General features: G+C 38.2%; 1 protein-coding gene across 5 annotated transcripts in view; it reads right to left on the bottom strand.

Moving 5' to 3' along the window:
- Nucleotides 1-25,420, bottom strand: part of BBS9 (Bardet-Biedl syndrome 9) — a 365,750-nt gene that overhangs the window by 105,760 nt on the left and 234,570 nt on the right. For 2 of the 5 annotated variants that reach the window (XM_087917936.1, XM_087917937.1), the window contains exon 21: nucleotides 25,074-25,364. The exons of the other annotated variants lie outside the window; for them this stretch is intronic. In XM_087917936.1, the coding sequence (XP_087774062.1) occupies nucleotides 25,153-25,364 (212 nt within the window). In that variant the 3' untranslated portion in view covers nucleotides 25,074-25,152. Of the gene's footprint in view, nucleotides 1-25,073; nucleotides 25,365-25,420 lie in introns of those variants that run through there. 5 annotated transcript variants of the gene reach the window in all.

Below are 25,420 nucleotides of genomic sequence, written 5' to 3'. Positions count from 1 at the left end.
TTAGAGATAGAAACAAGAACGTTAAGCCTCACCAACTGATTTGAACAAATGGATGGTTCATTAATTGGGGAACATTTGCAACTTTAGTCACTGAACTTGTAAGGCTGGAAATGGGGCAACACTGGGAAATTATACAATTCGTAGTTGCCCCAGAAATGACTGAGGCACTCATCCTCAATTTAGTTTAGCTTGGTTAGACAAGCGGGGGGGGCACATGGGAAGATGGCTATTGTAAATTAAAGTTGGGCATCAGACTGCTACCATCCCTTCCACAAACTGAAAACCGGCCATCTTTGGGACCCAGTGACTGCAACCAGAAGGAGGGAGTGACCTCCACCACAAAGGGGCTGCCTGGTTGCCCTAGGATACCCCAAAAATACCAAGACTTAATAGAAATTTTTAGTGAAGAAGAGTGCAATGTGCTCCCCCTATATCAACCCACTGATTGCACAATAGAATTCATACCAGGGGTGAAACCACCAAAGCCAAAAATGTATTCAATGATCCCTAAAGAGATGGGTGAATTGAGGAAGTACATTGATGCAAACTTAGCAAGAGGATTTATCCAGCCCGCAAAATCTAAGGTTGCAGCCCATGTACTATTTAAAGAGAAGATGGTGGGATGAGGCTCTGCGTTGATTTGGGGGGGAGCACATTGCACTCATCTTCACTAAAAACTCTTCTTTGCTCTGTATGGAGAACCACAATAGAGAAAGAACACAAGGAGAGAGAGATATACCCTCTCATGGCCTCATATATATAGGCAGCCTCTTAAAGTGGTAAAGCCTTGTGGACCCATCCTCAATCTTAAAGTGGCCATAACCATGCTGATTCATCCTCTTTGCAGCAGCCTTGCAGCAGCCTTACAACAGCTGATCAGCTATTAAATCATATCTTAACACTCCTCCCATTTAAAGCTGAATAGTTGATAATCCAAATGCTTTAACATAGTCCTGATGTTTTTCCACAGATACAGGCTTTATTAACATATCAGCTATATTACAGTTGGTAGAACAATGCTGTAATCTGATCAGTTTCTCCTTTACAGCCTCCTAACATTACAGTATTTGATGTCTACATGTTTACTCCTGCTTCCAACACAATCTCCTGTGGCCATTGTTAAACATGCAACATTGTCTTCAAATATTGGTACAGCATCTTTTACATTCACATTCACATTCTTTAGCAATTGTACATACCAGGTTATTTCTGAACATGCTTCAGACAAAGCTATGAATTCCACTTCAGCAGTAGAGAGTGCTACTGAAGGTTGTTTTCTGGATTTCCATCCAATTACAATGTCAGGAAATAATACTACAAAACCTGTGTTTGATTTTCTATCCTGTATATCATTTGCCCAGTCACTATTTACATAACATTTCAATGTGAGATCCCACAACTTGCAGCGAACTGCTCAGGAGGTGTACCTTTATTACTTCTTTCAGATCTCCTTGGTATTATCTGGTCCTGAGTTTCTGTGCTTTCACTTTTTATCATAGATCTATCCTCTTCTATATCTATATCTGACCCGGTTGCCTGTCTTTCCTTCATTGAGCTGCCTTCTGGTAAACTAGTGCTATGCATTGGCACAAACACCTCATAACACCCCTATTCCAATTGTTCTGCTCTGCAAAATTAGCAGGTCTTGAAATCACTACCTTTCTAGTTCCATCTGTAAACCTATACTCTTTGGATTCTAGTTCATACCCAACAAACCTAAGCTTCCTGGCCTTTTTTTTTTTTGTCCTTTTCTCCTGGTGCTTTTTGGAATATGCACCCAGACATAACTGCCAAATGTCCTTAGATGAGCCAAGGAGTATTTCTTTCCAGGCAACATGAAATATGGTGTTTATTGCCACACTCCATATCCTGTTAATTATATAATTTGCTGTCTTTATGGCTTCCCCCCAGTATATTTTACTCATGCTTGCAACAGCAAGCAATGCATCCTTCATGGTCTGTATTACACCATTCCTTCTTTCAGCCACTCCATTTTCAGCTGGTGAATATGGATTCATTCATCTATGCCTTATGCCTACACTGCTTAACCATCTTTGGAATTTATCAGACATAAACTCTGTTCCCCTGTCTGTTTGCAGCTGGCATAGTTTACAACCATACCTTCGCTCTACAAGTGTTACACATTGCCTGAATTGTTGCAATACTTCTGTCTTTCTTTTTAGCAGATAACAAAACCCATATTTACTGTAGTCATTTACTATGACTAAGAAATATTTAGCTACTCCTAAAGAGGGTGCCATGGGGCCAACCAAGTCATCATGAACTAACTGCAATACTCTGTTTTCCTTGAGCTTTTCTTATTTACAGGATATGCCCTGGATGTTGACTCCTTACAAACAGCGGAATATTGCATTTCTTTAACTTAAGTCAATGAACATTGGCCAGGCTAACCCATGTTTGCATTGCTGGTTTCAAACCAGAAAATGCTTGTGGATTGTTAGCGATATGCTGGCTCACCCTGTTGTCCAACAATCAATTATTCCTGATGTCTTTAGTCATTGACGCTGCCAAGGAAAACTATGCTGGAGAACTGCTCCACATGTGTTTAGTCCTGTGCCATTGTCTCGCTGCTCCTGTTTCTCCTCTCAGGGCAGCGTCTCTAGAGATGCTCAGTAGAACCACACGTGTAGCATCTCTTCACTGTGTTAACTGTCTCAGCTACTCTGCCAGCATCCTGGACTGTTGTAGATGCTGGTCTGTGTTGAGCGTTCTCTCTTCCCTTTCCTGGATGCCTCTCCAGCTGTTTCTGCTCCTCCTCTAACAATCAACCAGTTAAATATGCCATTGTTAAATCCCACTCTTGCATAGACTCTAGTCTTGTCACATGAATATCCCATGAACTGTCCAATGAACTGAGCATCACATACACCTTGTGAGCCTCACTAAATGTCATTTCTCTTTCTTCTAACTCAAGAAATGTCCTTCTCATATTCTGCAGATGTGTGGACATACTCTCCCTCGGCTTCAGCTGTGCTTTATATGGTCTCCTTGTCAGCAACTGCCCACAGTTTCTCTCATGTACACACTGTGCAATGCCTCCTAGCACTCTTTCGCAGACTGGAGACCCCTCACGTGTATGAGCCGACTATCCTATAAAGCCAGAATTATACTGGTTAAAGCCTTTTCATTTTTTTCTCCGGTCCCCATCATCTAGGATCGCCAGTGGATTAGTAACAATTGTCCACAATTCCTCCCTTTGAAGGTACATTTCCATCTTTACATTCCAGGAGAGGTAGTTTGTCTCATTCAGCTGAGACACCAATAAACCTCCTCCCATTATGCCAATGGAGGCCATGTTGCCTGTGTTCCTTCACAAGACACTAACCATGATTAAACCACGTCTGGCTCTGGTGCAAGATCCCACTGGGTTTCTCTTCTCTCTAGTCTCTCCAGTCATTCTGGCCTTCTCTCTGTTCTGGGCCCATAACCTGTCAGAGTGTTTGCAGCATGGCTACCATTGTGAGACAACCCAGTAGCAAAACACAGCACACAGAGGCTTTGTCTTTTAACAGTGGTTTATATATAAGACAGCTATATACATACATATATATGGTAGGCAAATACCTGGCAAGCAATCAGTCTTCTTTACTCTGTATGGAGAACCACAATGTATACAGAATACAAGGAGAGGTACGCCCAGTCATGGCCTCATACATATAGACAGCTTCTTAAAGTGATAAAACCCTGTGGACCCATCCTCAGTCTTAAAGCTGCAATAACCATGCTGATTCATCCTCATTGCATCAGCCTTAAAGCAGCCTTACAACAGCTGGTCAGCTATTAAATCAATACCTTAACAAATAAGTTGCTTAGGCCCTCTGTGATACAAGGGATCCCAGAAAAGTTAGCTAAGAGACAAGTGTTCAAAGCAAGATATGACAAATCAGCCAGAGATTTGCCAGAATTGAATATTGGGGAACAAATCCATATAAGACTGCTGCTTGGAGATCGAACAGGTCACTTGAAAATCGGTATCAGTTTACAACAGGGGCACCATGCTCCTATCTAGTGGACATTGAGGAAACTCTATCATTGCAATCGTGTGGATTTGCATGTGGCTGAGCAGCTTGACTCTCCATATCCAGTGGACAGACCAGATTCACCTGGTATTACCACTCCACACTTACCCACTGACAATAGAGAATGCAGTGTTAATGCCACAGACCAAGGTTAATGACAGGCTTGAGCAAGCCAGTATACCTGACAGCAGTCAAACATGGAACATCCCAGTAAGTGGTGAAAAGAGCCCAGAAACCTCAGCGAGGTCGGAAAAGATCTTAGTACAAAGAGAGCCAGTCTTCACCCATAGTGTCAGACGTTCATAACCACCTAATAGACTTAACCTAGAGGAAGTGTTGGTACCAGTTCTCATATGAAATTTTACAATGTTGTTTTTTGTAAACATGAAAAGGGGAAGATATTACAGGTGTTATGTCACCTTATGTGCAGCTTTATCATTCCTTGCTAGTGTAGTTGTTTCCTGTTACTTTAGTATTTATCTCATCTCTATTGTTCCTGCGATGCACTTCCTGTTCCTGTTGTATTTTATACTCTCCATGATGGCTTGTGTAGCATTTTAATTATATGAAACATCCTCTCTCTTATCCCACCAGCTATTTCCAGCATACAGCACCCCCATTGGGGCTTCAAAACAGCTGGCAGAACTAGGTTTTGAAATCCTTCTAGTAAGACTCTAGAAAAGGCTCCTCTAGATCCCATCAGCTGAAATTCCTTGACTGATGGGGTGCATGGTGTTTTCTGCTGAAATAAATGGGATGGGCGAATCCAGGGGTGGGATTCTACCAGTTCGGACTGGTTCATTAGAACCGGTTGTTATCATTCTCTGTAGTTCGGAGAACAGGTAAACCGGGCCTCTGGCTGGCCCTGGCCCTCTCTGCCTGCTTCTCTGCTTCCTGCCCAGTCAATCCTTATTGCGCATGCGCGTCATCAAGCACATGCATGACATCGCTGCCTGCAGCCTGCTTTCGCATGCCTGCCAGTCCAGCCATTGCTGCCTGCCTTCCACTGTGGCCCTGCCTGAGCTGATCTCCCTGGATGAGTGAGGCTCTATAAGCCCTATCTGCCATCGCCGATCGCCTTTCCCCCTTCCCCACACCACTTTTTCTGCCGCTGCCAGTTGCCTTCCCCCCACCATCACCACTTGCCTTTTGCCTCTAGTTGCCTTTTCCCCACCACTTGCCTTCTGCTGGAAAACATGTGGAGTATAGACTCCGGCCAGGTGAGCGGCTATTTTTCTCACCTGCTGCTTTAGCTGGGGGAGCAATAGAGTTTTTCCTGGCACAGTGAAAAGCTTGCAAGTCCCAGCTCACTCTCCCAGCAAGAGCAGCAGGAAGGAACACATGGAGAGGCTAGTATTGGCAAGTTGCCCCTTGATCGAGTTCAGGACAGCTGACAGCGGTTGCAGGGAACGGTGCCTGGAAACCCTGATGCACCACGTGTGCAGCCACATGCATGGCAGGGGGCAAGCTGGTCCTGGAAGCCCCGACACTGCTGGAATTGCCATTGCCTTCCTTGCTGCCATTGCCACTGCCACTGCCACCTCACTGTCACTGCATCCCCCACCCCCTGCAGGTATGGTGAGTGTAAATCCCAGGACAGGTGACCAATCACCTCAACTGCTGCTCCCATGACTTTTCTCCGCATCAAGAATGGAGGCAAGAGAGAGCGAGAGCAGCCCTCTTGGTATGAAGAAAAGTCACGCGTCTCCCATATTCCTCTTTCAGTGAGCAGCCTCTTGCAGCACCTTTAAACTTAGTGCACTTCACAAATGAGGAGGAGGGGATGAGGCTGCTCACAGAGAAAGGAATATGAGTCCACACTGTTCCGCCCAGCTAAGACTAGAATCTGGGTTATCAAGGAAGAGAGAATAAGATGCAGGAGATGCCTAGCAAAATTTAGTAATACTGCAGGTTGGCTGTTTACATTGAAATCAGGTGCAAGATAGTGATCGTAGGTAAATGATTAGGCAGTTTAGTTTGGTATTTTTTTCAGTAGGCTGATTTTAGAAGCTAAACAGGATCAGACCTGGTAAGTCCTTGGCTGGGAAGCCAAAAGAAGTAGGGTATGGGGAGGAATGGGGTTGGGAAGGAAAGAAGGAAGATAGGATAAGATATAGATAGATAAGATAAGATAAGATAAGATGGGTTTCCTGTAGAATTTTATAAAACCTTTCAAGAATCATTGTGTATTCCACTGTTAGAAGTTATGAATGAAGTTATGCTAAAAAAGATAATACCTAAAACATGGTCAGAGGCTTATATTACACTTATTCCAAAAGAGGAGGCGGACCTACTTCAAATCAAGAATTATAGACCGATTTCCTTATTAAATACAGATTATAAAATTTTTGCTTCAATATTAGCAGAAAGACTTAAAAATATTTGAATAACTTTATCCACTCAGATCAAAATGGATTTTGCCAAAGCGACAAATTAGAGACAATATGAGAGTAATTCTGGACACCTTGGAATATTATGAGGCGCATCCTGAAAAGCAAATGGCTTTTGATATTTCTAGATGCTCAAAAGGCATTTGATAACGTAAATTGGAGATTTATGTTACTTTTAATGGAACAGATGGGCTTTGCTAGAAGATTTATTCAAGCAATAAAGAAGCAATTTACAATGAACAAACAGCTAAGGTAATGATGGAGGGAGAACTCACAGATCCTATTAATATAAGAAAAGGCACAAGACAAGGTTGTCCTCTTTCTCCCTTGTTATTTGTATTGACTTTGGAAGTGTTGAATAGAAATATCAGAGAAGATAAAACTATAAAAAGGAATGAAAATTAAAAAGGAAGAATTTAAATTACAAGCTTTTGCAGATGACCTAGTCTTTATTCTGGAGACCCTATAGAAACAGCCTTGAAGCTGTTGGAAAGATAGAGGCATATGGGGAGGTGGCGGTCTGAAAATAAACAAAGATAAAACAAAGATTTTGTCAAAGAATATGTTGCTGAGACAAAGAGAAGAACTGGCAGAATTGTTAAAAATTCAAGTTACAAATAAGGTTAAGTATTTGGGATATACTTGACGTCAAGATGTAGTACATTAAAGGAGAACAATTATATTAAACTTAAACAACAGATAGCTCAAGACTTGAAAAATGGGAAAACCTACAATTGTCATTAATAGGAAGGATTTCAACAATTAAGATGAACATTCTACCCAGAATTTTATTTTGTTTCAAACAATACCAATTAGGCTTGGAAAAGAATATTTTGAGGATTTAAATAAAATTGTTTTGAAGTACATATGGCAAGGCAAGAAAGCAAGGATAAAGTTAAAGCTTTTACAGGATGCTAGATTTAGAGGAGGGTTTGGCCTGCCTAATTGGGAGTTGTACTACCAAGCTGCAAATTTGATGTGGGTTAAAGAATGGATAACATTAAGGAAAACTAGATTGTTGACATTAGAAGGTCATGATTTGTTGTTGGGTTGGCATGCTTTTTATGGTATAAGAGAACCAAAACACAGGGTATTTTAGAAGACATTATATACGGAGTCTCTGTGGTTAAATTGGGAGAAGACAAGAAAACAATGTTATTTGAAAATTCCAGTTTGGTTATCGGCGATAGAAGCGTTTTCTTACCCTATAATTTATAAAAAGGAACAAACAGTTAGCTATGGGAATTACTAGATGAAAAGGGTGAACTTAAATCGATGCAAAAATTAGAGGAACAAGGTATACAGATGAATTGGTTTCATATTTGCAAATACATTCAAAGTATTATGAGGATTCCAAAGCAGAGAGATTTTATGATAAACAAACTGATTTAGATAAGATTTTGATGGGTACTGATGAAAAGGTGATTAAAAAATTATATGGTTACTTATTGGAAATTAAGTTGGAGGAAGAACAAGTTAAAGAAACTATGATTGCTTGGAGGAGGAATTTTGGATATGGGATTGACTTAGAAAATGGCAGAAATTATGGTTGCAAAATTATAAAATGACAATGTCTACAGCCTTTAAAGAAAATTTGTATAAGATGTTTTACAGGTGGCATTTTCCCCGACGAGGATAGCAAGAATGTTCAAGAACAAATCCGAAAAATGCTGGAAATGTCATCAGAAACCTGGTTCATATTACCATATGTGGTGGACTTGTGAGGGCGCTAGAAAATATTGGACTAAAATCCACATGTGGCTGGAAAAAATGACAAAGAAGCATATAGACTTGAAACCGGAGACTTTTTTACTGGGAATTTTACTAGATGCTTATAGTAAAGAGCTGAAATATTTGATTGTAAATGTATTGACTGCGGCTAGGATTGTATTTGCAAAAAATTGGAAAAATGAAAAATTCCATTGCAGGAAGAAGTCATAAAGAAAATATTGGAATGTGCTGAGATGAGTAGATTGACTTTTGACATCAGAGAGCAGAAGATAAACAATTTTATATAGTTTGGGATCTTTTCTATCAATGGTTGAATGATGAAATACAAAAATAGAAATGTTAGATAATAAGGAATAATATTGATTTTATTTTCTTTTTCTCTTTTTGGTACTGGATATTATATTTATATAATATTTTTCTGTTTCTTTTTTTTCTTTCTTATTTAGGATAGAATTGGCACGATTATATGATTTGTTTTAGAATAAATTACTTAAAATATAGTTATCTCACGAAGGCATGATCAAACAAAAGTCTAGTCAAACTTCTTTTTTTAATAGTGATATTATGATTTATAAGTTTGTATTGACAATAAGAGTTATTATACAAGGTAATTGTAATTGTGACTATGAGATGAGTGCACAAAACTGATGAACCAACCGACTCACTGTTTGTATATAAATATGGGGGAGCTGATGTTTTTATGTTTTGTCTGTTTGTTTGTATGTTAAAAAACAATAAAAAATCTTTGGGAAAAAAGATAAGATTATCATTTTTTACTGTAAGTACACTGGCACACATTAAAAGTGAAATATATATACATATCCATACACATACATAACACAAATATAGAGAGGCTATACACACATACACAAACACACATAATCATTGCCCATCTTGAATACATAGCAGAAAGGGAGAAAGAGTATGGATAAATATGCACAAATATGTGTGAAAAAAATAAGAAATGGGATTATAAAAAAACAGCTTCCAATCTTAGCAGTTATAGATGAGAGAGAGAAAGAGAGAGAAAAAAGAGAGAGATGTGAGAGATGAGAAAGAGAGAGGGAGAAAGAAAGACACACACACACACAGAGAGAGAGAGAGAGATACCTGTTTAAAAGAAAATAGAAAAATGGCTCTTTTGAGTGTTTAAGGCTGCAGACCCCTGGGTTAGGCAAACACCATGGTTTTTAAGTGAACCTTGTGGTCATTAAGCAAACACTGTTTGTTGAACAAGTCCATTTTCCCCAATGGGCATTTTTAACCAGAAACCAGAAGGAATTGTTGGAAGCTGACAAAAAACATAGAAAACCTTAGTCACAAGACTGTGTGGAATGTTGTAACTGATCATAAGTGTGTGTGTGTGTGTGTGTGTGTGTGTGTGTGTGTGTGCATGGCTGTCAAAACACCAAAAACAGATCAAGTAGCTCTGGGGAGCTCAGTTGTAAATTCGAATACTTGCTAAGCAACTGGCCATTAAGCGAGAACCACTTATATTTGGTTTGCCAGTCTCATGGCTACCTAGCACGTCCACCCGTCACATGACCACATAGCCACACCCACCCATCATGACCACCTAGCCACACCCAGCCAGTTACATGACCACCAAGCCACACCCAGTCAGCAAGCCACACTAACCAAGTCACATGATCACCAAGTCACACCCACAAATTAGGCCACAGCCACAGAACCAGTTGTTAAGAAATTTTAATCCCACCCCTTGGTATATCCCATTGGAATGAGATGGCTCTTCAGATATATTTAGGAATTTTGTAGTCTTCTTAATGCTAAATCTTTTAAAAGAAGCCTCATTACCAATTTATATGCTGCCCTGAATTGCTTTGTAGAATGAGGTGGATAGCATATAAATTTAATAAATGAAATTATTGGGTTTTAATAGTTACTTCAGATTTTATTATATTTGTAAATTATTTAAACATGTTTGCATGGGCTGAGGGGATGCAGTGCCAAATTGTGCCTTTTGTCAACGGATTATAAACAATAACATAACACCTTTGCCAAAATGGTCACTGGAGCATTGTAAAACTTATCATATCATATACTACCTGTAGGAATAAAAAATGGATGGGAACATAGAGTTGAAAAAGTAGTTTAAAAATAAGCTGGTTGAAATATTGTGGGATTTCTGAATATAGACTGATAAAGTATTGGCTCGTATCACACCAGACTTGTCCCCTCCAGATATACACTGAGCCGTAGTGACACAATGGTTAGAATGCAGTACTGCAGGCTACTTCTGCTGCCTGCCGGCTGTCTGCAATTTGGCAGTTCAAATCTCACCAGACTCAAGATTGACTCAGTCTTCCACCCTTCCAAGGTCAATAAAACGAGGGCCCAGATTGTTGGGGATAATATGCTCACTCTCTAATCTGCTTAGAGAGGGCTGTAAAGAACTGTGAAGTGGTATATAAGTCTAAGTGCTATTGCTAGTGGATTTAACTCAGAAAGACACTACAGTGTTGATTCCAATTGTTCCTAGAGAACTGAACTTTCAGGGTTGCCAGGTAATATTTTTTTCACAACATAAATAACCATGAATCTCAAATCAAATACATTTTTAAAAAATTAATTACATATGACTTTTTCTGTCAATTATTTATTTCTTTTAAATGTTATTCTTACCACTTTTTAATCTTCTGTCACTTGACTGTTTAGTACTTGATGTATGCAATATTGATTTTTTTCTTGCATGCAATAAACTTATTTATCTTACTATTCTTTTCAATTTTTTGCTTAGGGGAATGTAATGAATATAACAAATTCATTTATTTATAATACAGATTGAAACATACATCTAGGGGTTTTGTACCTCAACCAGAAGAAGGATGAAGGTGACTTCCGGTTGTTGGCTTTGCTAACAGCAGGGATTCGCCTTCTCTGCGATTCCTGCTGTGCTAGCCGCCTTGGTGCCTCCGATCCTGACGGTTTGGAGGCTAAGGCTGCCCTGTTTGGGCAGCTGAAGAGAGGGGATCCGGACGGGGTGAGGGGCATCGCAACCCCCCAGCCAGCAATAACCCCCTTTTCTCAAGACGGTTCTAGCGGTGGTCTTTTTATGGCCACCATAAAGAAGCCGGCAATTGGATCAAGAATGCGCAGGAGGGAGAAGGAGTTTTCTTTTTTTTTTTTTAAAGAAAGTTTTTTCTTGGTTGAACTGGGACCTTAAGGATATATTTAACACCTGGGAAAGTAATGACTTGGAAGCTATTGTTCCCGATTGATGTTTTCAGCTGCGAAGAAAAGTGACGAAAAGGGGAAGTTACTCTCCCTCCCTTATGGAATTAACAAATGGACAAGGGAAACCAGCCTTTTGGTAGAAGGTAAAACCTAAACTCCTTTGTTATAAGTGGGAGGGGAGAGGCTTGGGAAAACAAGTTCTTATTCTAAGACTTTGCTGGAGGAGATGCCTTGAAGATAAAGAGAATTTTCTTTCCTAATTTGACTTCACCCCTAGAAGAGAAACTGTAAAAGAAGAAGCTTTTACTCTGCCTGGATTGTTTGATGACTGTGGGACTTTGGGACGTTTGGGAACTGTTTTAAGCCTTGAAATAACTGATTGGTTTAAGAAGAGGATACAGAAAGAGAAGAAGAAACTTTAAAATGGCTCTATCTCTTGATGAACTTAAAAACAATATCTAAAAACAAAGAAAGAAGGCAAAGATGTTATGGAAGAAGCCCTTTGTTTCCTAGATATGGCGCTTGCTATGTGTCAGCAAATTAAACAGCAGCTGGAAGAAATCGAGGAAGAAGAAGCCATTTTTAATGAACTAAGCGGTGTGACTAAGAAAGAAAGGAGAAAGAGAGGAGCGAAAAGGAAGGACTTAAGAAATAAAAAATATTTATGAAAGAGAAAAAGAAGATGCAAAAACAACAGAATGCTAGAAAGCAAAAGGAAAGAGGAATGCAGAAAGGGGAAATTAAGAAGACAGAGGTTTTGAGAGGAGGGGTAAAAGTTTATGTGGGCTAAGAAGGAAAGGAAAAGGGGAAAAAAGTTACAAAGATATAAGACAAGATGGAGATAAGGAAATTTTTTCAGGGATAATGGGTAATATATGGGGTTTTTTAAAAAGGGGGGATTCTGCAAAGTACACATGAGTATTGTAATAGTGGTATTTGTATTATAAGTAGATAACCAGAACTTTTTAAGATCTAATAAAAGGCTAAAATATCAAGGTATAACTTTTAAAGGTTTAATAATGAATGATAATAAGCTTTAATAAAATACTAAAGGGAATGTTTAAAATATTAGTTTGAATATAGAGCTTAATGGATTAATGTGTTGATTGTTATGGATTTATTATTGTAGTATTGGTTTTTGAAATAGTAGAATGTACTAAGCAGAATCTGATTCGGATTTAGGTGTTATTTTAAATTTTAACTTAGGGGAATGATAGAAAGGCATCATACTCCGATTAGTGATTCCAGGGGAAACTATTCTTTCTTAAATTGGAAATGAGACAGATGTAAATGGAGAAATGGATAAAAGATATAAAAATATTTTTTTTTTTAAAAAAGCAAGATTAAATATATAAAACAGAATTAAGATGAGGCAAAAGTGGAGAGGAGTTATATAATAGATATAGAATGGTAAATAAGATGGGTAATGGTATATAAGAAAAGCGTGAATACAACTGAGTCCATATAAAAAGAGGTAATCTGGGGCCAAGTTACTTTCTAGAAGAAAGCTTTATGTTTTTTATGTCTGTGTTTTATGTGTGTGTGTTTAATTAAGAATTAAATAATAAAATCTCGGAAGAAGACTAGATGAGAATAATTATAAACAAGCCAGAGGGAAATATAAAGTTGATGACTGGATAGCAGGTAAATCAGAAAGGAAATATGATTGAATAATGATTAAAGAGAAACAATGTGGAATTTGATAAAGGGAATTTATGTGTTTATATGGAAATGGGATAAATTATAAGTATGTGATATAAAGCAATATGTTACCTGCCTTGTAAGGATCTACAATGGAAAGAGGTTTTATGTTTTTAATGTTTAATGATGTTTTGTCTTGTTTGTTTGTTTGTAAAATCAATAAAACTTGTTTAAAAAAAAAAAAAGAAGGATGAAGGATTACTTGCAACTTTCCTGCAATACTGTACCTAATATCAATTAATACTCTACCTAATACTAACATTCATAATGAATGCTATAAGGCCATGATGGAGAGCCTATGGCACATGTGCCACAGGTGGCACGCTGAGCCATTTGTGCAGGCACGCAAGCCCCAGCTCAAAGGAAGCCTCTGCAGCCTTGGTAGGCTGAAAAACCGGCCTTCCAGAAATACCGAGTGCCAAAACGGGGCCATTTTTCGGCCTCCAAAGGTTGCAGAGGCTTACTTTGAGCCTCCAAGAGAGTGAAAAAGGCCTCAAACAGGCTGAAAATCAGCTGGGGGGGTTGCACATGCATATGCAGGGGGGCAGGGTGCATTGCATTGTGGGTGCTGGCGCACATGCGCTTTCAGCACACCACAACAAAAAGGTTCGCTATCACTGCTATAAGGTAACAAAAGACACAGGGCACAATCAGGTTCATGCTAGCAATATTCAACTATAAGTTTTGATTTGGTGGGAGAATCATACCTGCTAAAATTTACACAGTTGCAAGTAGACAACAAAAAAACAGAGAAAAGTTTAGATTAGTCTGCCATTTAGTAGCCAACCACAATTATGTAGTCTAAATTTGGTAAATCCATCGTAGAGTAGAAATAGAAAAGGCTGGAAGGGATCTTGAAGGTCTTCTAGTCCTGCCCCTTGCTCAAGCAGGAGAACCTATACTATTTCAGATAAGTGAGTGTCTAGTTTCTTCTTAAAACCTCCACTGATGGAGCACCCATTCTTCGGGTTTGGCTAATCTAAAGAAAAGTAGAATTAGGGGTGACATGATAGCAGTATTCCAGTATTTGAGGGCTGCCATAAAAAAGAGGCAGTCAAATTATTCCCCAAAGCACCAGAGGGCAGGACAAGAAATAATGGTTGGAAAGTAATCAAAGAAAGAAGCAACTTGGAATTAAGGAATATAATTCGATGAGTTCCTCTTCTATTCTCTCATCTAAGTCATTTATGAAGATATTGAAGAGTACTGGGCCTAACCAGTGGTGGGATTCAAAAACTTTTACTACCAGTTCTGTGGGCATGGCTTGGTGGGCATGGCCATGTGACTGGGTGGGTGTGGCTTTTTTGCAGCCCCCACCCATTTTTGGTCGCTTCCTAGCCACAGAGAAGCCTTGGGGGGGCATTTTTGCTCCCCTAAGGCTCCTCTGGGGCTCTGGAAGAAAAGGAACAGAGCATGGGAGGGGCACACATCACCCCTCCAAGCTCTGTTTTGGGAGCTTCCTAGCCTCAGAGAAGCCTCTGGCGGGCATTTTTGCTCCCCTAAGACTCCTCTGGGGCTGTGGAAGGAAAAAAATTGAAGGGGGGCCTGAACTCCTCCCTCCATTTTTGCCTTCCTGGGCCTCAACAAGGGGAATCCTGGCACAGCTGATCTTATCTACAGCTGATTGTCGGGAGGGGAAAAAAAAGAAAGAAATACCTTAGGCAAATGTCAGGCGGGCGACGGGGTGAGCGAGCATCAGGTGGGAGGGTAACCGGGTGGGGGGCATGGCCAGCCAGAACTTACTACTGGTTCAGTGACCCACGCCAAATTCTTGCTACCGGTTCGCCTGACACAGTGCAAACTGGCTGAATACCACCACTGGGCCTAACAGAGAGCCTTATGGTACTCCACTGCTTACTTCTCCCCATGTGGATGTAGTACCATTAAGAACTACTCATAGAGTACGGTTTAGAGATTGATACACCAATTAATGGATGAGAATGACATCTTACAACATGAGATAGAGAAGAAAAAAGATATCATTTACAACTATTTTCAAAGATTATATAAAAAGGAGGAAGTTAATGAAGACAAAATAAGAACTTATTTAGAGGAGACGAATGACAAGGTAATTGGAGAGGAATGGATAGAATTATTGAATAAAGATATTACGTGGTCTGAATTGATGTCAGCAACGGAGAACCAAAGTAATAACAAATCTCCAGGACCAGATGGGATTCCGGCAGAACTATATAAAACAATATTGGAACCAGTAGGACCACTGATGCTGGAAGTGTTCAGTGAGGTACTTCGGGCAGCCAAGATGCCGGACTCATGGAGGGGGGCGCTGATTTCGCTAATCCCGAAGGAGGATGCAGATCATAGATACATTAACAACTATAGACCGATTTCACTTTTAAATGCCGATTATAAATTATTTACTTCTATCATAGCTAATAGAGTAAAACAAGCTTTAAATCCACATATACACGAAGACCAAAATGGATTTCTTCCGTTCCGACAAATAAAGAACAATTTAAGAACCGTTATTGATGTACTAGAATATTATGAAGCTCACCCGGAGAAACAATCCGCACTCATGTTTTTAGATGCTGAGAAAGCTTTTGACAACTTAAATTGGCACTTTTTAATTCAAAAAATTTACAATATGAGCCTTGGCACTAAATTTGAAAACATTATAACAACAATCTACAATACACAACAGGCTAATATACTAATCAATGGCGAACAAACAGGTCTAATAAATATAGAAAAAGGTGTCAGACAGGGCTGCCCTCTCTCACCTCTTCTTTTTATTTTTGCCCTAGAATCTCTCTTAACACGGGTGAGGCAAAACTCTAAAATTAGAGGTGTGAGGGTCAAATCAGAAGAATATAAATTACAAACGTTTGCTGACGATATGGTTTTCTTTCTGGAGGAACCCTTGGAAAAAGGAATGAATCTAATAAAAGAATTAGAACGATTTGGCGCAGTGGCAGGATTAAAAATTAATAGAAAAAAGACGAAATTAATGACCAAAAATTTAACAGAAAATCAGAAGGAAGAATTAGAAGCAATGATGGGGATACAGGTAACAAAAAGGGTCAAATATTTAGGAATATGGTTAACTTCAATCACTTAAAGAGAACAATTATGATAAACTATTTCAACAAACAAAGAAAGATTTAGAATCCTGGAATAAGCTGCAGCTATCCTTATTGGGCAGGATTGCTTCGATTAAAATGAATATATTACCAAAATTTCTTTATTTATTCCAGACAATTCCAATTAAGTTGCCAAAAAACTTTTTTGAAGATTTAAATAAGATTACACTTAACTTTATTTGGCAGGGGGAAAAACCCAGGATCAATGTAAAGGCCCTACAAGATGTGAAAAGTAGAGGGGGCCTAGCTCTGCCAAATTGGGAATTATATTATTCGGCAGCTATCCTATTATGGTTAAAAGATTGGGTGAACCTACGTAATAAAAGAGCCTTAATATTAGAAGGGCATGACCTCCAGAGAGGGTGGCATGCCTTCTTATGGGAAGTGGGGAAACCCAAGCAGTCTTACTTTCATAGACACCTCATTAGGGACTCATTATTAATTAATTGGAAAAAAATATGTAAAAAACACTATTTAAAAATTCCGATCTGGCTATCAACAATGAAGGCAATGGTACATCCCAATAATTTGGACATAACAAAAATGATTAAATATAAAGATTTATTAGATCCACAAGGAAAATTAAAAACTCGACAAGAATTACTAGAACAGGGATTTAAAATTGACCAGTGGTTATATATACAAATTCATAGCAGATACAAACAAGATATAAAACACTTTGGAATTTATAACAAACTGCAGAATCTAGATAAAATTTTATTAGGATCAAACAAAAAGAACATATCCAAATTTTATAAATACTTACTGGAAGTAGAATTAGAACAGGAGATAGTCAAAGGGAACATGATGGCCTGGAGCAGGAATATCGGAAGAAGTATTACATTATCAGAATGGGAAAAGATTTGGAATAGAAATATTAAGATTACAAAATCGGCAGCATATAAAGAAAATACATACAAAATGTTTTATAGATGGCACTTGCCCCCTTCGAAGTTAGCGAAAATGAACCCAAACACTAGTCCAAAATGTTGGAAATGTAAAAGCATAGAAGGAACCTACTTTCATATGTGGTGGTCTTGCAAAGAAACTCAGAAATATTGGCAAAAAATCAGAAAATGGTTGGAGGAGATAACCAAAGAACAAATCGAATACAAACCAGAGTTCTTCCTACTAGGGATCTCTGATAAACATTTACCTAAAAAGATGAAATATGTAACAATTCATATACTAACTGAGGCCAGATTAGCATTCGCCCAGTGCTGGAAATCACCCTATATACCTACAGAACAAATGGTCATCCAGAAAATATGTGATTGCGCAGAAATGGATAAATTAACTATAGCACTTAAAAATAAAGAGTCTTCAACATTTTATGATAATTGGAACTCTTGGTATAATTGGTTACTTCAGAGACAAACTGCTTAATGAACAATGGGTAATTTAAGCATAGATATTGACAAGATGTGTGTATTTAAATTAAGGTAGGAGAATTGGATCTTGCAGAATGTCAAAAAGGATATCTGTCTGTTTTTTAAATGTATTTTCTTTTTTCTCCGCTTCTTTGTTTCTTTCTTTCTTTACATCTCTTTTTCTCTTCCTTTTTCGGTTCGTAAGACTGAGCGTCTTTCTTTTCTTTTTTTCTTTTTCTCTCCCTTCTGTATATGTAATCTCGATATGTTTTTAATTGTAAATTCAATAAAATTTATTAAAAAATTTTTTTTAAAAAAAGAACTACTCATAGAGTACGGTTTATCAGCCAGCTACAAATCCATCTTGCCTACTGAGGGTAATGATGACTATTCCACATTTTTCTAGCTTACCAAGACGTAGATTGTGGTCTACTTTGTCCAATGCCTTACTGAAATCTAAGTATACTATGTCCACAGCATTTCACTGTTCTACTATTTTAGTGACTTTATCAAAGAATGAAATAAGATTGGTTTGGCATGATCTGTTTTTAAGAAATCCATGGTGGCTACCAGTTATAATTTTATTTGCTTCTAGTTGTTCGCATATCTGTTTTTTGATTATCTTTTCCAGGATTTTCCCAGGTGTTAATGTTAGACTGATTGGTCTGTAGTTTCCTGGTCTGTTTTTTCCCCTTTCTTGAAGATGGGAACCACATCAGCCTTGCTCAATTTTCAGGTACTTCCCCGGTACACAAGGATTTTTAAAAGATATGGTATAATGGTACAACCCTTATGCAATATTATTGGCTCAGAGGAATACATCAGATGCCAGATCAGATAACACATCTATAGCTTCAATCCTGTCCTTAGCTACAAAAGTCTGAGTAATCTTAAGGAAAGCATGCCTCACCACTCCTTTCCAGCAAGGACTGTCATAATTCCATCGCTATTAAGAATCAAAAAGGTATACTATTTCTTTGTTGGCTCAACAGTAGAGTTAAGAGCTCAATTTCTGTTATGATAGTAGGGCCAACTTCTTGATTGGCAAGAATATAATCATGCTGGCAAATAATATTCTTATCAGCATGCCAAACAATTGGTCTGGTAGACAGAGATGGTAGACAGAGAAAATCAGTATCAAAAACAACTCTCATAGGAACATCTTCTGGAAGCCACATGCAGCTTGGTTGCCCCTTGTACATTAAAATATTTAAATAACATCAATTACATTTATAAAATATTTTTTTAAAATATCTATTGTGAAATTCATATTCAAACCGATTTTGTAAGAATTTAATATATAGTACATGCAATTCCTTGATATAATTATCTATAGTGCAAAAAATTTAACATCACAAAATCAGTTCCTCGGGTCTTTTATAATGATGTCATTGGAAAAAAAAATGAGTTATTCAAAATGATTGATGAGGCTAAATCAAATAAACAGAAACACTACCTCAAGAGTATAGTATTAATAAAAACATTATCATTTTAGCAGAAATTCTAACACTAACAGTGAGAAATTGATTATTGCCTGCTGAAGAATCTTAATAGCCAACTGCGAAAAGATTTCTCTCTGGCAGCACCTATTGTATGACTTAGCAATACACAGAAGATAGACTTCTGCTCCTTTTTCCCCTCTGCTTATTCGCTTTTTTAAAAACAGTTTATTTATATATTTTCCTTAATTAACATATCAGAGCATTGTCTGGGTTAATTTGCTTACATAATATTATATAATATACTAATATATTAACCATAAGACATGCATAATTGTATTTTTCCAATTTCTAATTTCTACTTCTATTATCCAACCATTGATAAAATAAGTCCGATATCTGAAAATATTCTGTATCTTCTTTTATCTTTAATGTCAACCTATCAATTTCTGCATAATGTGGTTTTTTTTTTTTTATTACATCTTCTTCTATGGGTGGTTCCTTGTTTTTCCAGTGTTATGCATATACAATTCTTGCTGCCATCAAGACATGTAATATTAAATATATATTCCTTTTATCGTATTTTTCTAGTACTATGTCTAATAGAAATATTTCTGGGTTATAGTCTATATGTGCTTTAACATTTTTTCTAACCATGTATGTATTTTCATCCAAAAATTTTTTGCCTTTGCACATGTCCACCACATATGATAATAGGTGCCCAATGTCTGATTACATTTCCAACATTTGGCAGACCTGTTTTTAAACATCTTTGCAAGTCTTGTCGGTGGTAAAGGCTACCTAAAAAACATTTTATATAAATTTTCCTTATATGCAGTTGCCATTGTCAATTTATAGTTTCTATCCCAACATTTTTACCATTTCTATAATTCTATAATATATCCAAAGTTTTTTGCCCATACTATCATTAATACTTTCACCTGTTCATCTTTCATTTTTAGGCTTAATAAACTATATACTTTCTTAATTTTCCATCTATCGCTAATAATATTTGATCAAATGCTGCTTGTTCCTTATAAAAGCCATATGTCTTAATATTTTTCTCATATCTTGATTGTATTTGCATATGTGGCCACCAAGCTAAGTCCATACTTGGATTTTCATGTCTTGTTTAGTTTTAACTTCCCCTTCTACATTCAAAATGTCTTTATATATTACAAATGTTTCTTATATATTTACTATGTTTGGATTGATATGCTTTCATAGTTGATAGCCAAAATGGTATTTTCATAGAGATTTTTGCTTTAATTTTTTTCCCCTATTTAAAAATAAGGCATTCGTTACACAATATCTTTGAAAATATCTATATATTTTATTCTTCTTGTACCACAAGAAAGCGTGCCACCCCAATTGGAGGTTATGGCCTTCTAAGAATAATAATATTCTGTGTCTGAGCATTATCCATTCTTTCACCCATATTAATAGAGATGCTTGACAACAAAACTCCCAATCTGATAATCCGAAACCTCCATTATTTTTAGATTCTTGCAGCATTTTCAATCTTATTCTTGCTTTTTTGCCTTGCCAGATATATTTCAAAATTATTGTATTTAACTCATCAAAATATTTTTTTCCTCTCGTTTTATTGGAACCATTTGAAACAAAAAAGTACCTTTATTTTTATAGTTGCAATTCTTCCCATCATTGATGAGTTCTTCCATTTGTTCAAGTCTAACTTGTCTTAATCATGATAAATTGTCTTAATCATGTTTATGAGCTTCTCGCCAAAATCCATACAATTTAGTTGTTGTAACATAAATTGCCAATTTACATTGTCAAGGGCTTTCTGCACATCTAAGAAAATCAGCACCATTTGTTTTTCAGAATGGACTTCATAATAAGTACTCCAAGATGTCTAGGATAAATCTTATATTGTTTTTAATTTGTCTTTCTGGTAAAAATCAATTTTGTTCCGGGTGAATAAATTCATTAAAGAATCTTTTTAGCCTTTTGCCATTACTAATGTTAATACTTTATAGTCTACATTTAATAATGATGCAGGCCTGTAGTTCTTTATCTGTGTCAGATCCGTTTATTTGTTTTCTTTATGTTTAAGATGCTATGTATTCAGTTTTACTAGTTAAATCACATGAATGTTTTATATATTTTATTAATTATTGTACATATGGTAATAATCTTGGTAACCCAAAGAACAGTCACAATACTAAATCTCCAAAAGTATTTTAAGAACCAGAGCTAGACACATCTGCAGAGTCTTATTAAACATCATAGCTGCCAAGCTATAGGACTATATGGGTCAGTATACGAGCACAGCTCAGATCAGCATTGGAAACAACATCAGAGGCTCAAAACATTCATTGTTCATAAACAAAACTCTCACCTAAAACTCAAGATCTAGTCTAATCTGAGTACAGCCTGCATTGGCTACAGGGAAATTTATGATTTACATATATACTTATATACATGGATCTGTGAATATGTGGCACTGTGCAAGACAGAAGAATACCAGAACCTTCCTCAAGAACTGTAGAAGACAACACAGGAATTTAACTGCATCTGGGCCACAAGGACAAGACGGGGTATGTCTTAAATGGGATCTATAAATGGATCCCATTTATTAGGGATATACATCTGATAATATCATGAAAACAGCATTCTCAGGGGTGTCCTCTTCTCTATAGAACACCATTGCTACCATGGTATAGATCAGTGGTGGGATTCAAACTTTTTACTACCAGTTCTGTGGGCGTGGCTCGATGGGCGTGGCAGGGGAAGGATACTGTAAAATTTCCAGTCAGAGATGGTATTTGCTGGCTCTCTGAATTACTCAAAATTTCCCCTACCGGTTCTCCAGAAACCTCGTCAGAACCTGCTGGATACCACCTCTGGTACAGATGGCCCCACCCAATTGCTTTCCTGAAACAACCTAAAATCAGCAGACATGGGGGCCCTGAATGGAGCCAAACAAGTGTTTAACTGATTGTTTGATTGTGCAGGGGGGGGGGAGGAATTTGGATGGGGAGAGATATGGATTGTGATGTTTAATGTTGTAGGGCATCTGGAATCACCTATGTGTGAGTTGGATGAAAATACTACATAATTTATTTAATTAATAAATAAATCAAAAGAACAAGTAGCTCTCAAGTGTGACATACACCCCATTCCAAGATGAAGCACTATATCCAGAATAGTGCCCAGGCTACATAGACTTGAAACCCCTCAGCCTGATAATCCAAAGACTTAATTTAAATACAAGTTCAAGAGTGGAATTATCATCAGCCCACATTCTCTACATGGATAACTATGCTAAGAGTGAATGAGGTATCAACAGCCAACAGAGCTCCACAGTGAGGACAATGGAAAGTGATCAGAAATGGAGATGGATGGCCAAGGTGGATGTTAGTTAAGAATAAAATGCCAGTGGCTCAAATAGCAGACATATAAAACAGGTGCAAGTTCCTTGGTATCCCACAATCACACACAGAGGAGTAAAGGAAGAAAGCAACATTCAAGAACCACAAAAGGCTAAGATGGGTTCTAAAAAGCCAGCTCAATTTGAAATACAAGATACCTGCCAGTATAGTGAGTTGGCTAAAGAAGGGTATGTTTAAGTGAAAGAAACCTTTTTTTAATATATAGAGGTTTTACCCCACCAACCAGTGACTATACCCTTAAGTCAGAAAGGGGTGAGACTCTGAAAAGTGCCAAAATCACTATCCTGTGATCCTGACAATCCAATAGTACATCAGTAAGATGGCACCCATAGATGAACTGCTGAAAGAATATTAGTGCTGAGAGTGTCAGAGAAATCAAGAGATTCAGGAAGTTCAAATGGGTATAAATATTTATTGCATGCTTAACCTCTCTACAAGAATCTGCTCAACTGGCAGTCAAGGGAAATGAGCAGGAGATAAGAGAGACATTCAAGGTGAGCTGGACATAGATCTCTTGCTGGCACACAGAGACTTGTGACTTATGGCGTGTTTGACCCCTCCCTAGAGCTCTGCCAGGTCATTTGCTACATCACCCATCCATCTTGGTCCTCCTCATTCTCTTCCATGAACTATTCTATGCTGCTTTCTTCTTGTGTTTTCAAAGTCTGTGTTCTCATGAGAATTTGGCAAAGGTGGCAGGGAGGCTGTCTCTAAGCAATCCTCCTCCCATTCCTCTGCAGGAGCTGGTGAGCCATGTGGTGGTTGCTGTAATGCATAAACATTGTTAGAGATTCCTTCTCCTTCCTGGGAATTGAAAGCTGGATGTGGAAAGCCCATCATAGGGAGCCTGTCTCCTCCCCTCAAAGAAATGCAGAGGGTCTGGTTAACCTTTTCCTCAAGAGGTTCCTCAAGCAAAACTGGACAGGGCTCTGGTAGCTTGGTGAGCCTTAGCTTGTCAGAGAAGTGCTGGTGGAATTCACAAACCAAATCAGGGACATTAACATACCATACATTCTCTCAGAAGTGATCCGAAAATGGTAGCCCTTCCAATGAATCAAGTACCGGAAGCCTTTGCTTCTTTTCCAAGTCTAAAATTTCTTCAACCTGGTTCTCCCTCTATAATGACCAGTGGTGAAGGTTGTTGTTTGGATCTTATTGTGTTTGTGGGGAGGCATCTTTGGAAAGTAATGTTTGTTAAAATACTGAATGCACCTTCATTGAAGGGGGTAATTATAGATGGAAGACCACAGGATTAATTTGTCCGAGAACTTTGAACGGGTACACAAACTGAGTGTTTAGCTTTTTGGAAGGTTTTGAAGTGATTAAAAACCTACTGGTAAGTAGAGAACCAAACTTTGTCTCCTATTGCTATGGGTGGATGGCTGATGTGCATCTGCTGCTTTCTGGTAAGCCTGCTTCGCTTGATGAAGTTGTTGTTTCAACAGATGTTGGGATGCAAGTTGCTCTTATAAAAAGTCAACCACCCTGGAACTGCCGTGGAGTACAGTGCAAGATGGCTTTATGGTGTATGACTGGTTTGAAACAGTGTCACTGAAGTCGATAAGTGCAGCAAACTGTCATAAGAAAATTCTGTGAGTGGTAGTAATGATGGCCAGTTGTCATGGCTGAAAGTGCAGTAGCACCTGAGATAATGTTAGAGGAGTTGGTTAGATTTTTCAGCCTCCCCATTTGTGGTAGTGTGATGATCTGAGAAAAGGTTGATCTTGACATTTAGTAACTGAAAAGGTTCTTTCCAAAATCTAGATTGGAATTGTGCCCCTCTGTCTGACGTGAGTGCTGAGACTATGCTATGGTAGTGAAAGACATGGTCTAGAAAAAGATGAGCAGTCTTTGGCATTGGGCAATCACTTACAGCAAACTCACGTCATCATGAAATGATGTAATGAAATGATATAAATCAGTAATGAAATTCAGAAAAAATGTATGCCATGGGCGGCGGCGGGGGGGCATAGGTGATTATTGTTGTTGAGGTATTCCCCATTAGGAGAATGAGTGCACTCAGGGAAACATAGTGAGAGTGGTGATGAATAACACACAACCAGCACACAGATACACTGAATAGTAAAATGTAAGTTTTATTTCCTGTAAACGAGTAAACAAAGTCCAACAAACAGTCCAAATCATACGTAGTTAAAGCAGTTAGTATTCAAAATAATCAGTCCAGGGATAATCCAAAAACAAAGTCCTTTTCTTTACCAATATCATAAACAAAGTTTAGTAAATGGAGTTTGCGAATAGTTGCAAGACTCACAGCAATTCAAGCAGAATGACAATAAGGCAAAAGGAAATCAAAGGAAATGCAAAAAAGAACAAACCAGGTTTCTGGCTCCATCTTATGGCTGTTGGAGGAACCTCAGCCAATCACAATTACAACATTCTCTTAAAGATACAACAGTATTAAATGACTATCCTGGTTTATATATTGCCAACCCAACTGTTAGGTAACGATCATTCCTAATAATTGTCATAAGTCTTGTAGGCTTCTGATGGAGTGGTTTGGCCCTCCTGCATAGTGGCACAAAACTACATATTCCCTGAAGTCTACAGCCACCCTAGGCCACCAAAAAGTCTCTTAAGGCACTGTGCGGGGTTTTGAACACTCCTCCTCACCCTGTCATTTGATTATTGTGGTAAATGCAGTACCTCTTCCCTGCATGGGGGGGGACTACTATTCTGCCTCTGTTTCAGGGCACCTCGCCATTGCTAACGGGGTTACCATACATGCTGAGATCTCCTTGAGGACATCTATTCTGGCCCATGAGAACTGATCTCATTGTTGCTGTTCTTGGGGATTAAGTCCTGGTGCTGTTGGATAACTCCCAGTGTCTCAGTGCTTGGTAATGATTGGCAAAGCTGGAAATTGGATGGTTGCAGGATGGTTGTTGGTTTTGGAATCTGTTGAACAAAATAATATTCTGGTTTGTGGGAGAGCACATCTGGCTTTAAGTTCTTGGAACCTGGGATGCACTTAATGTAAAAATCAAAATGTGAGGAGAATTGGCTCCATCTGACT

The sequence above is a fragment of the Pseudonaja textilis genome, chromosome Z, assembly GCF_049901715.1.
Source record: "Pseudonaja textilis isolate UNSWEBS1 chromosome Z, rPseTex1.2, whole genome shotgun sequence".
Taxonomy (NCBI): Eukaryota; Metazoa; Chordata; class Lepidosauria; order Squamata; family Elapidae; genus Pseudonaja; species Pseudonaja textilis.
The sequence above is the reverse complement of the archived record's forward strand: the minus strand, read 5'-3'. Positions and strand labels throughout refer to the sequence as shown.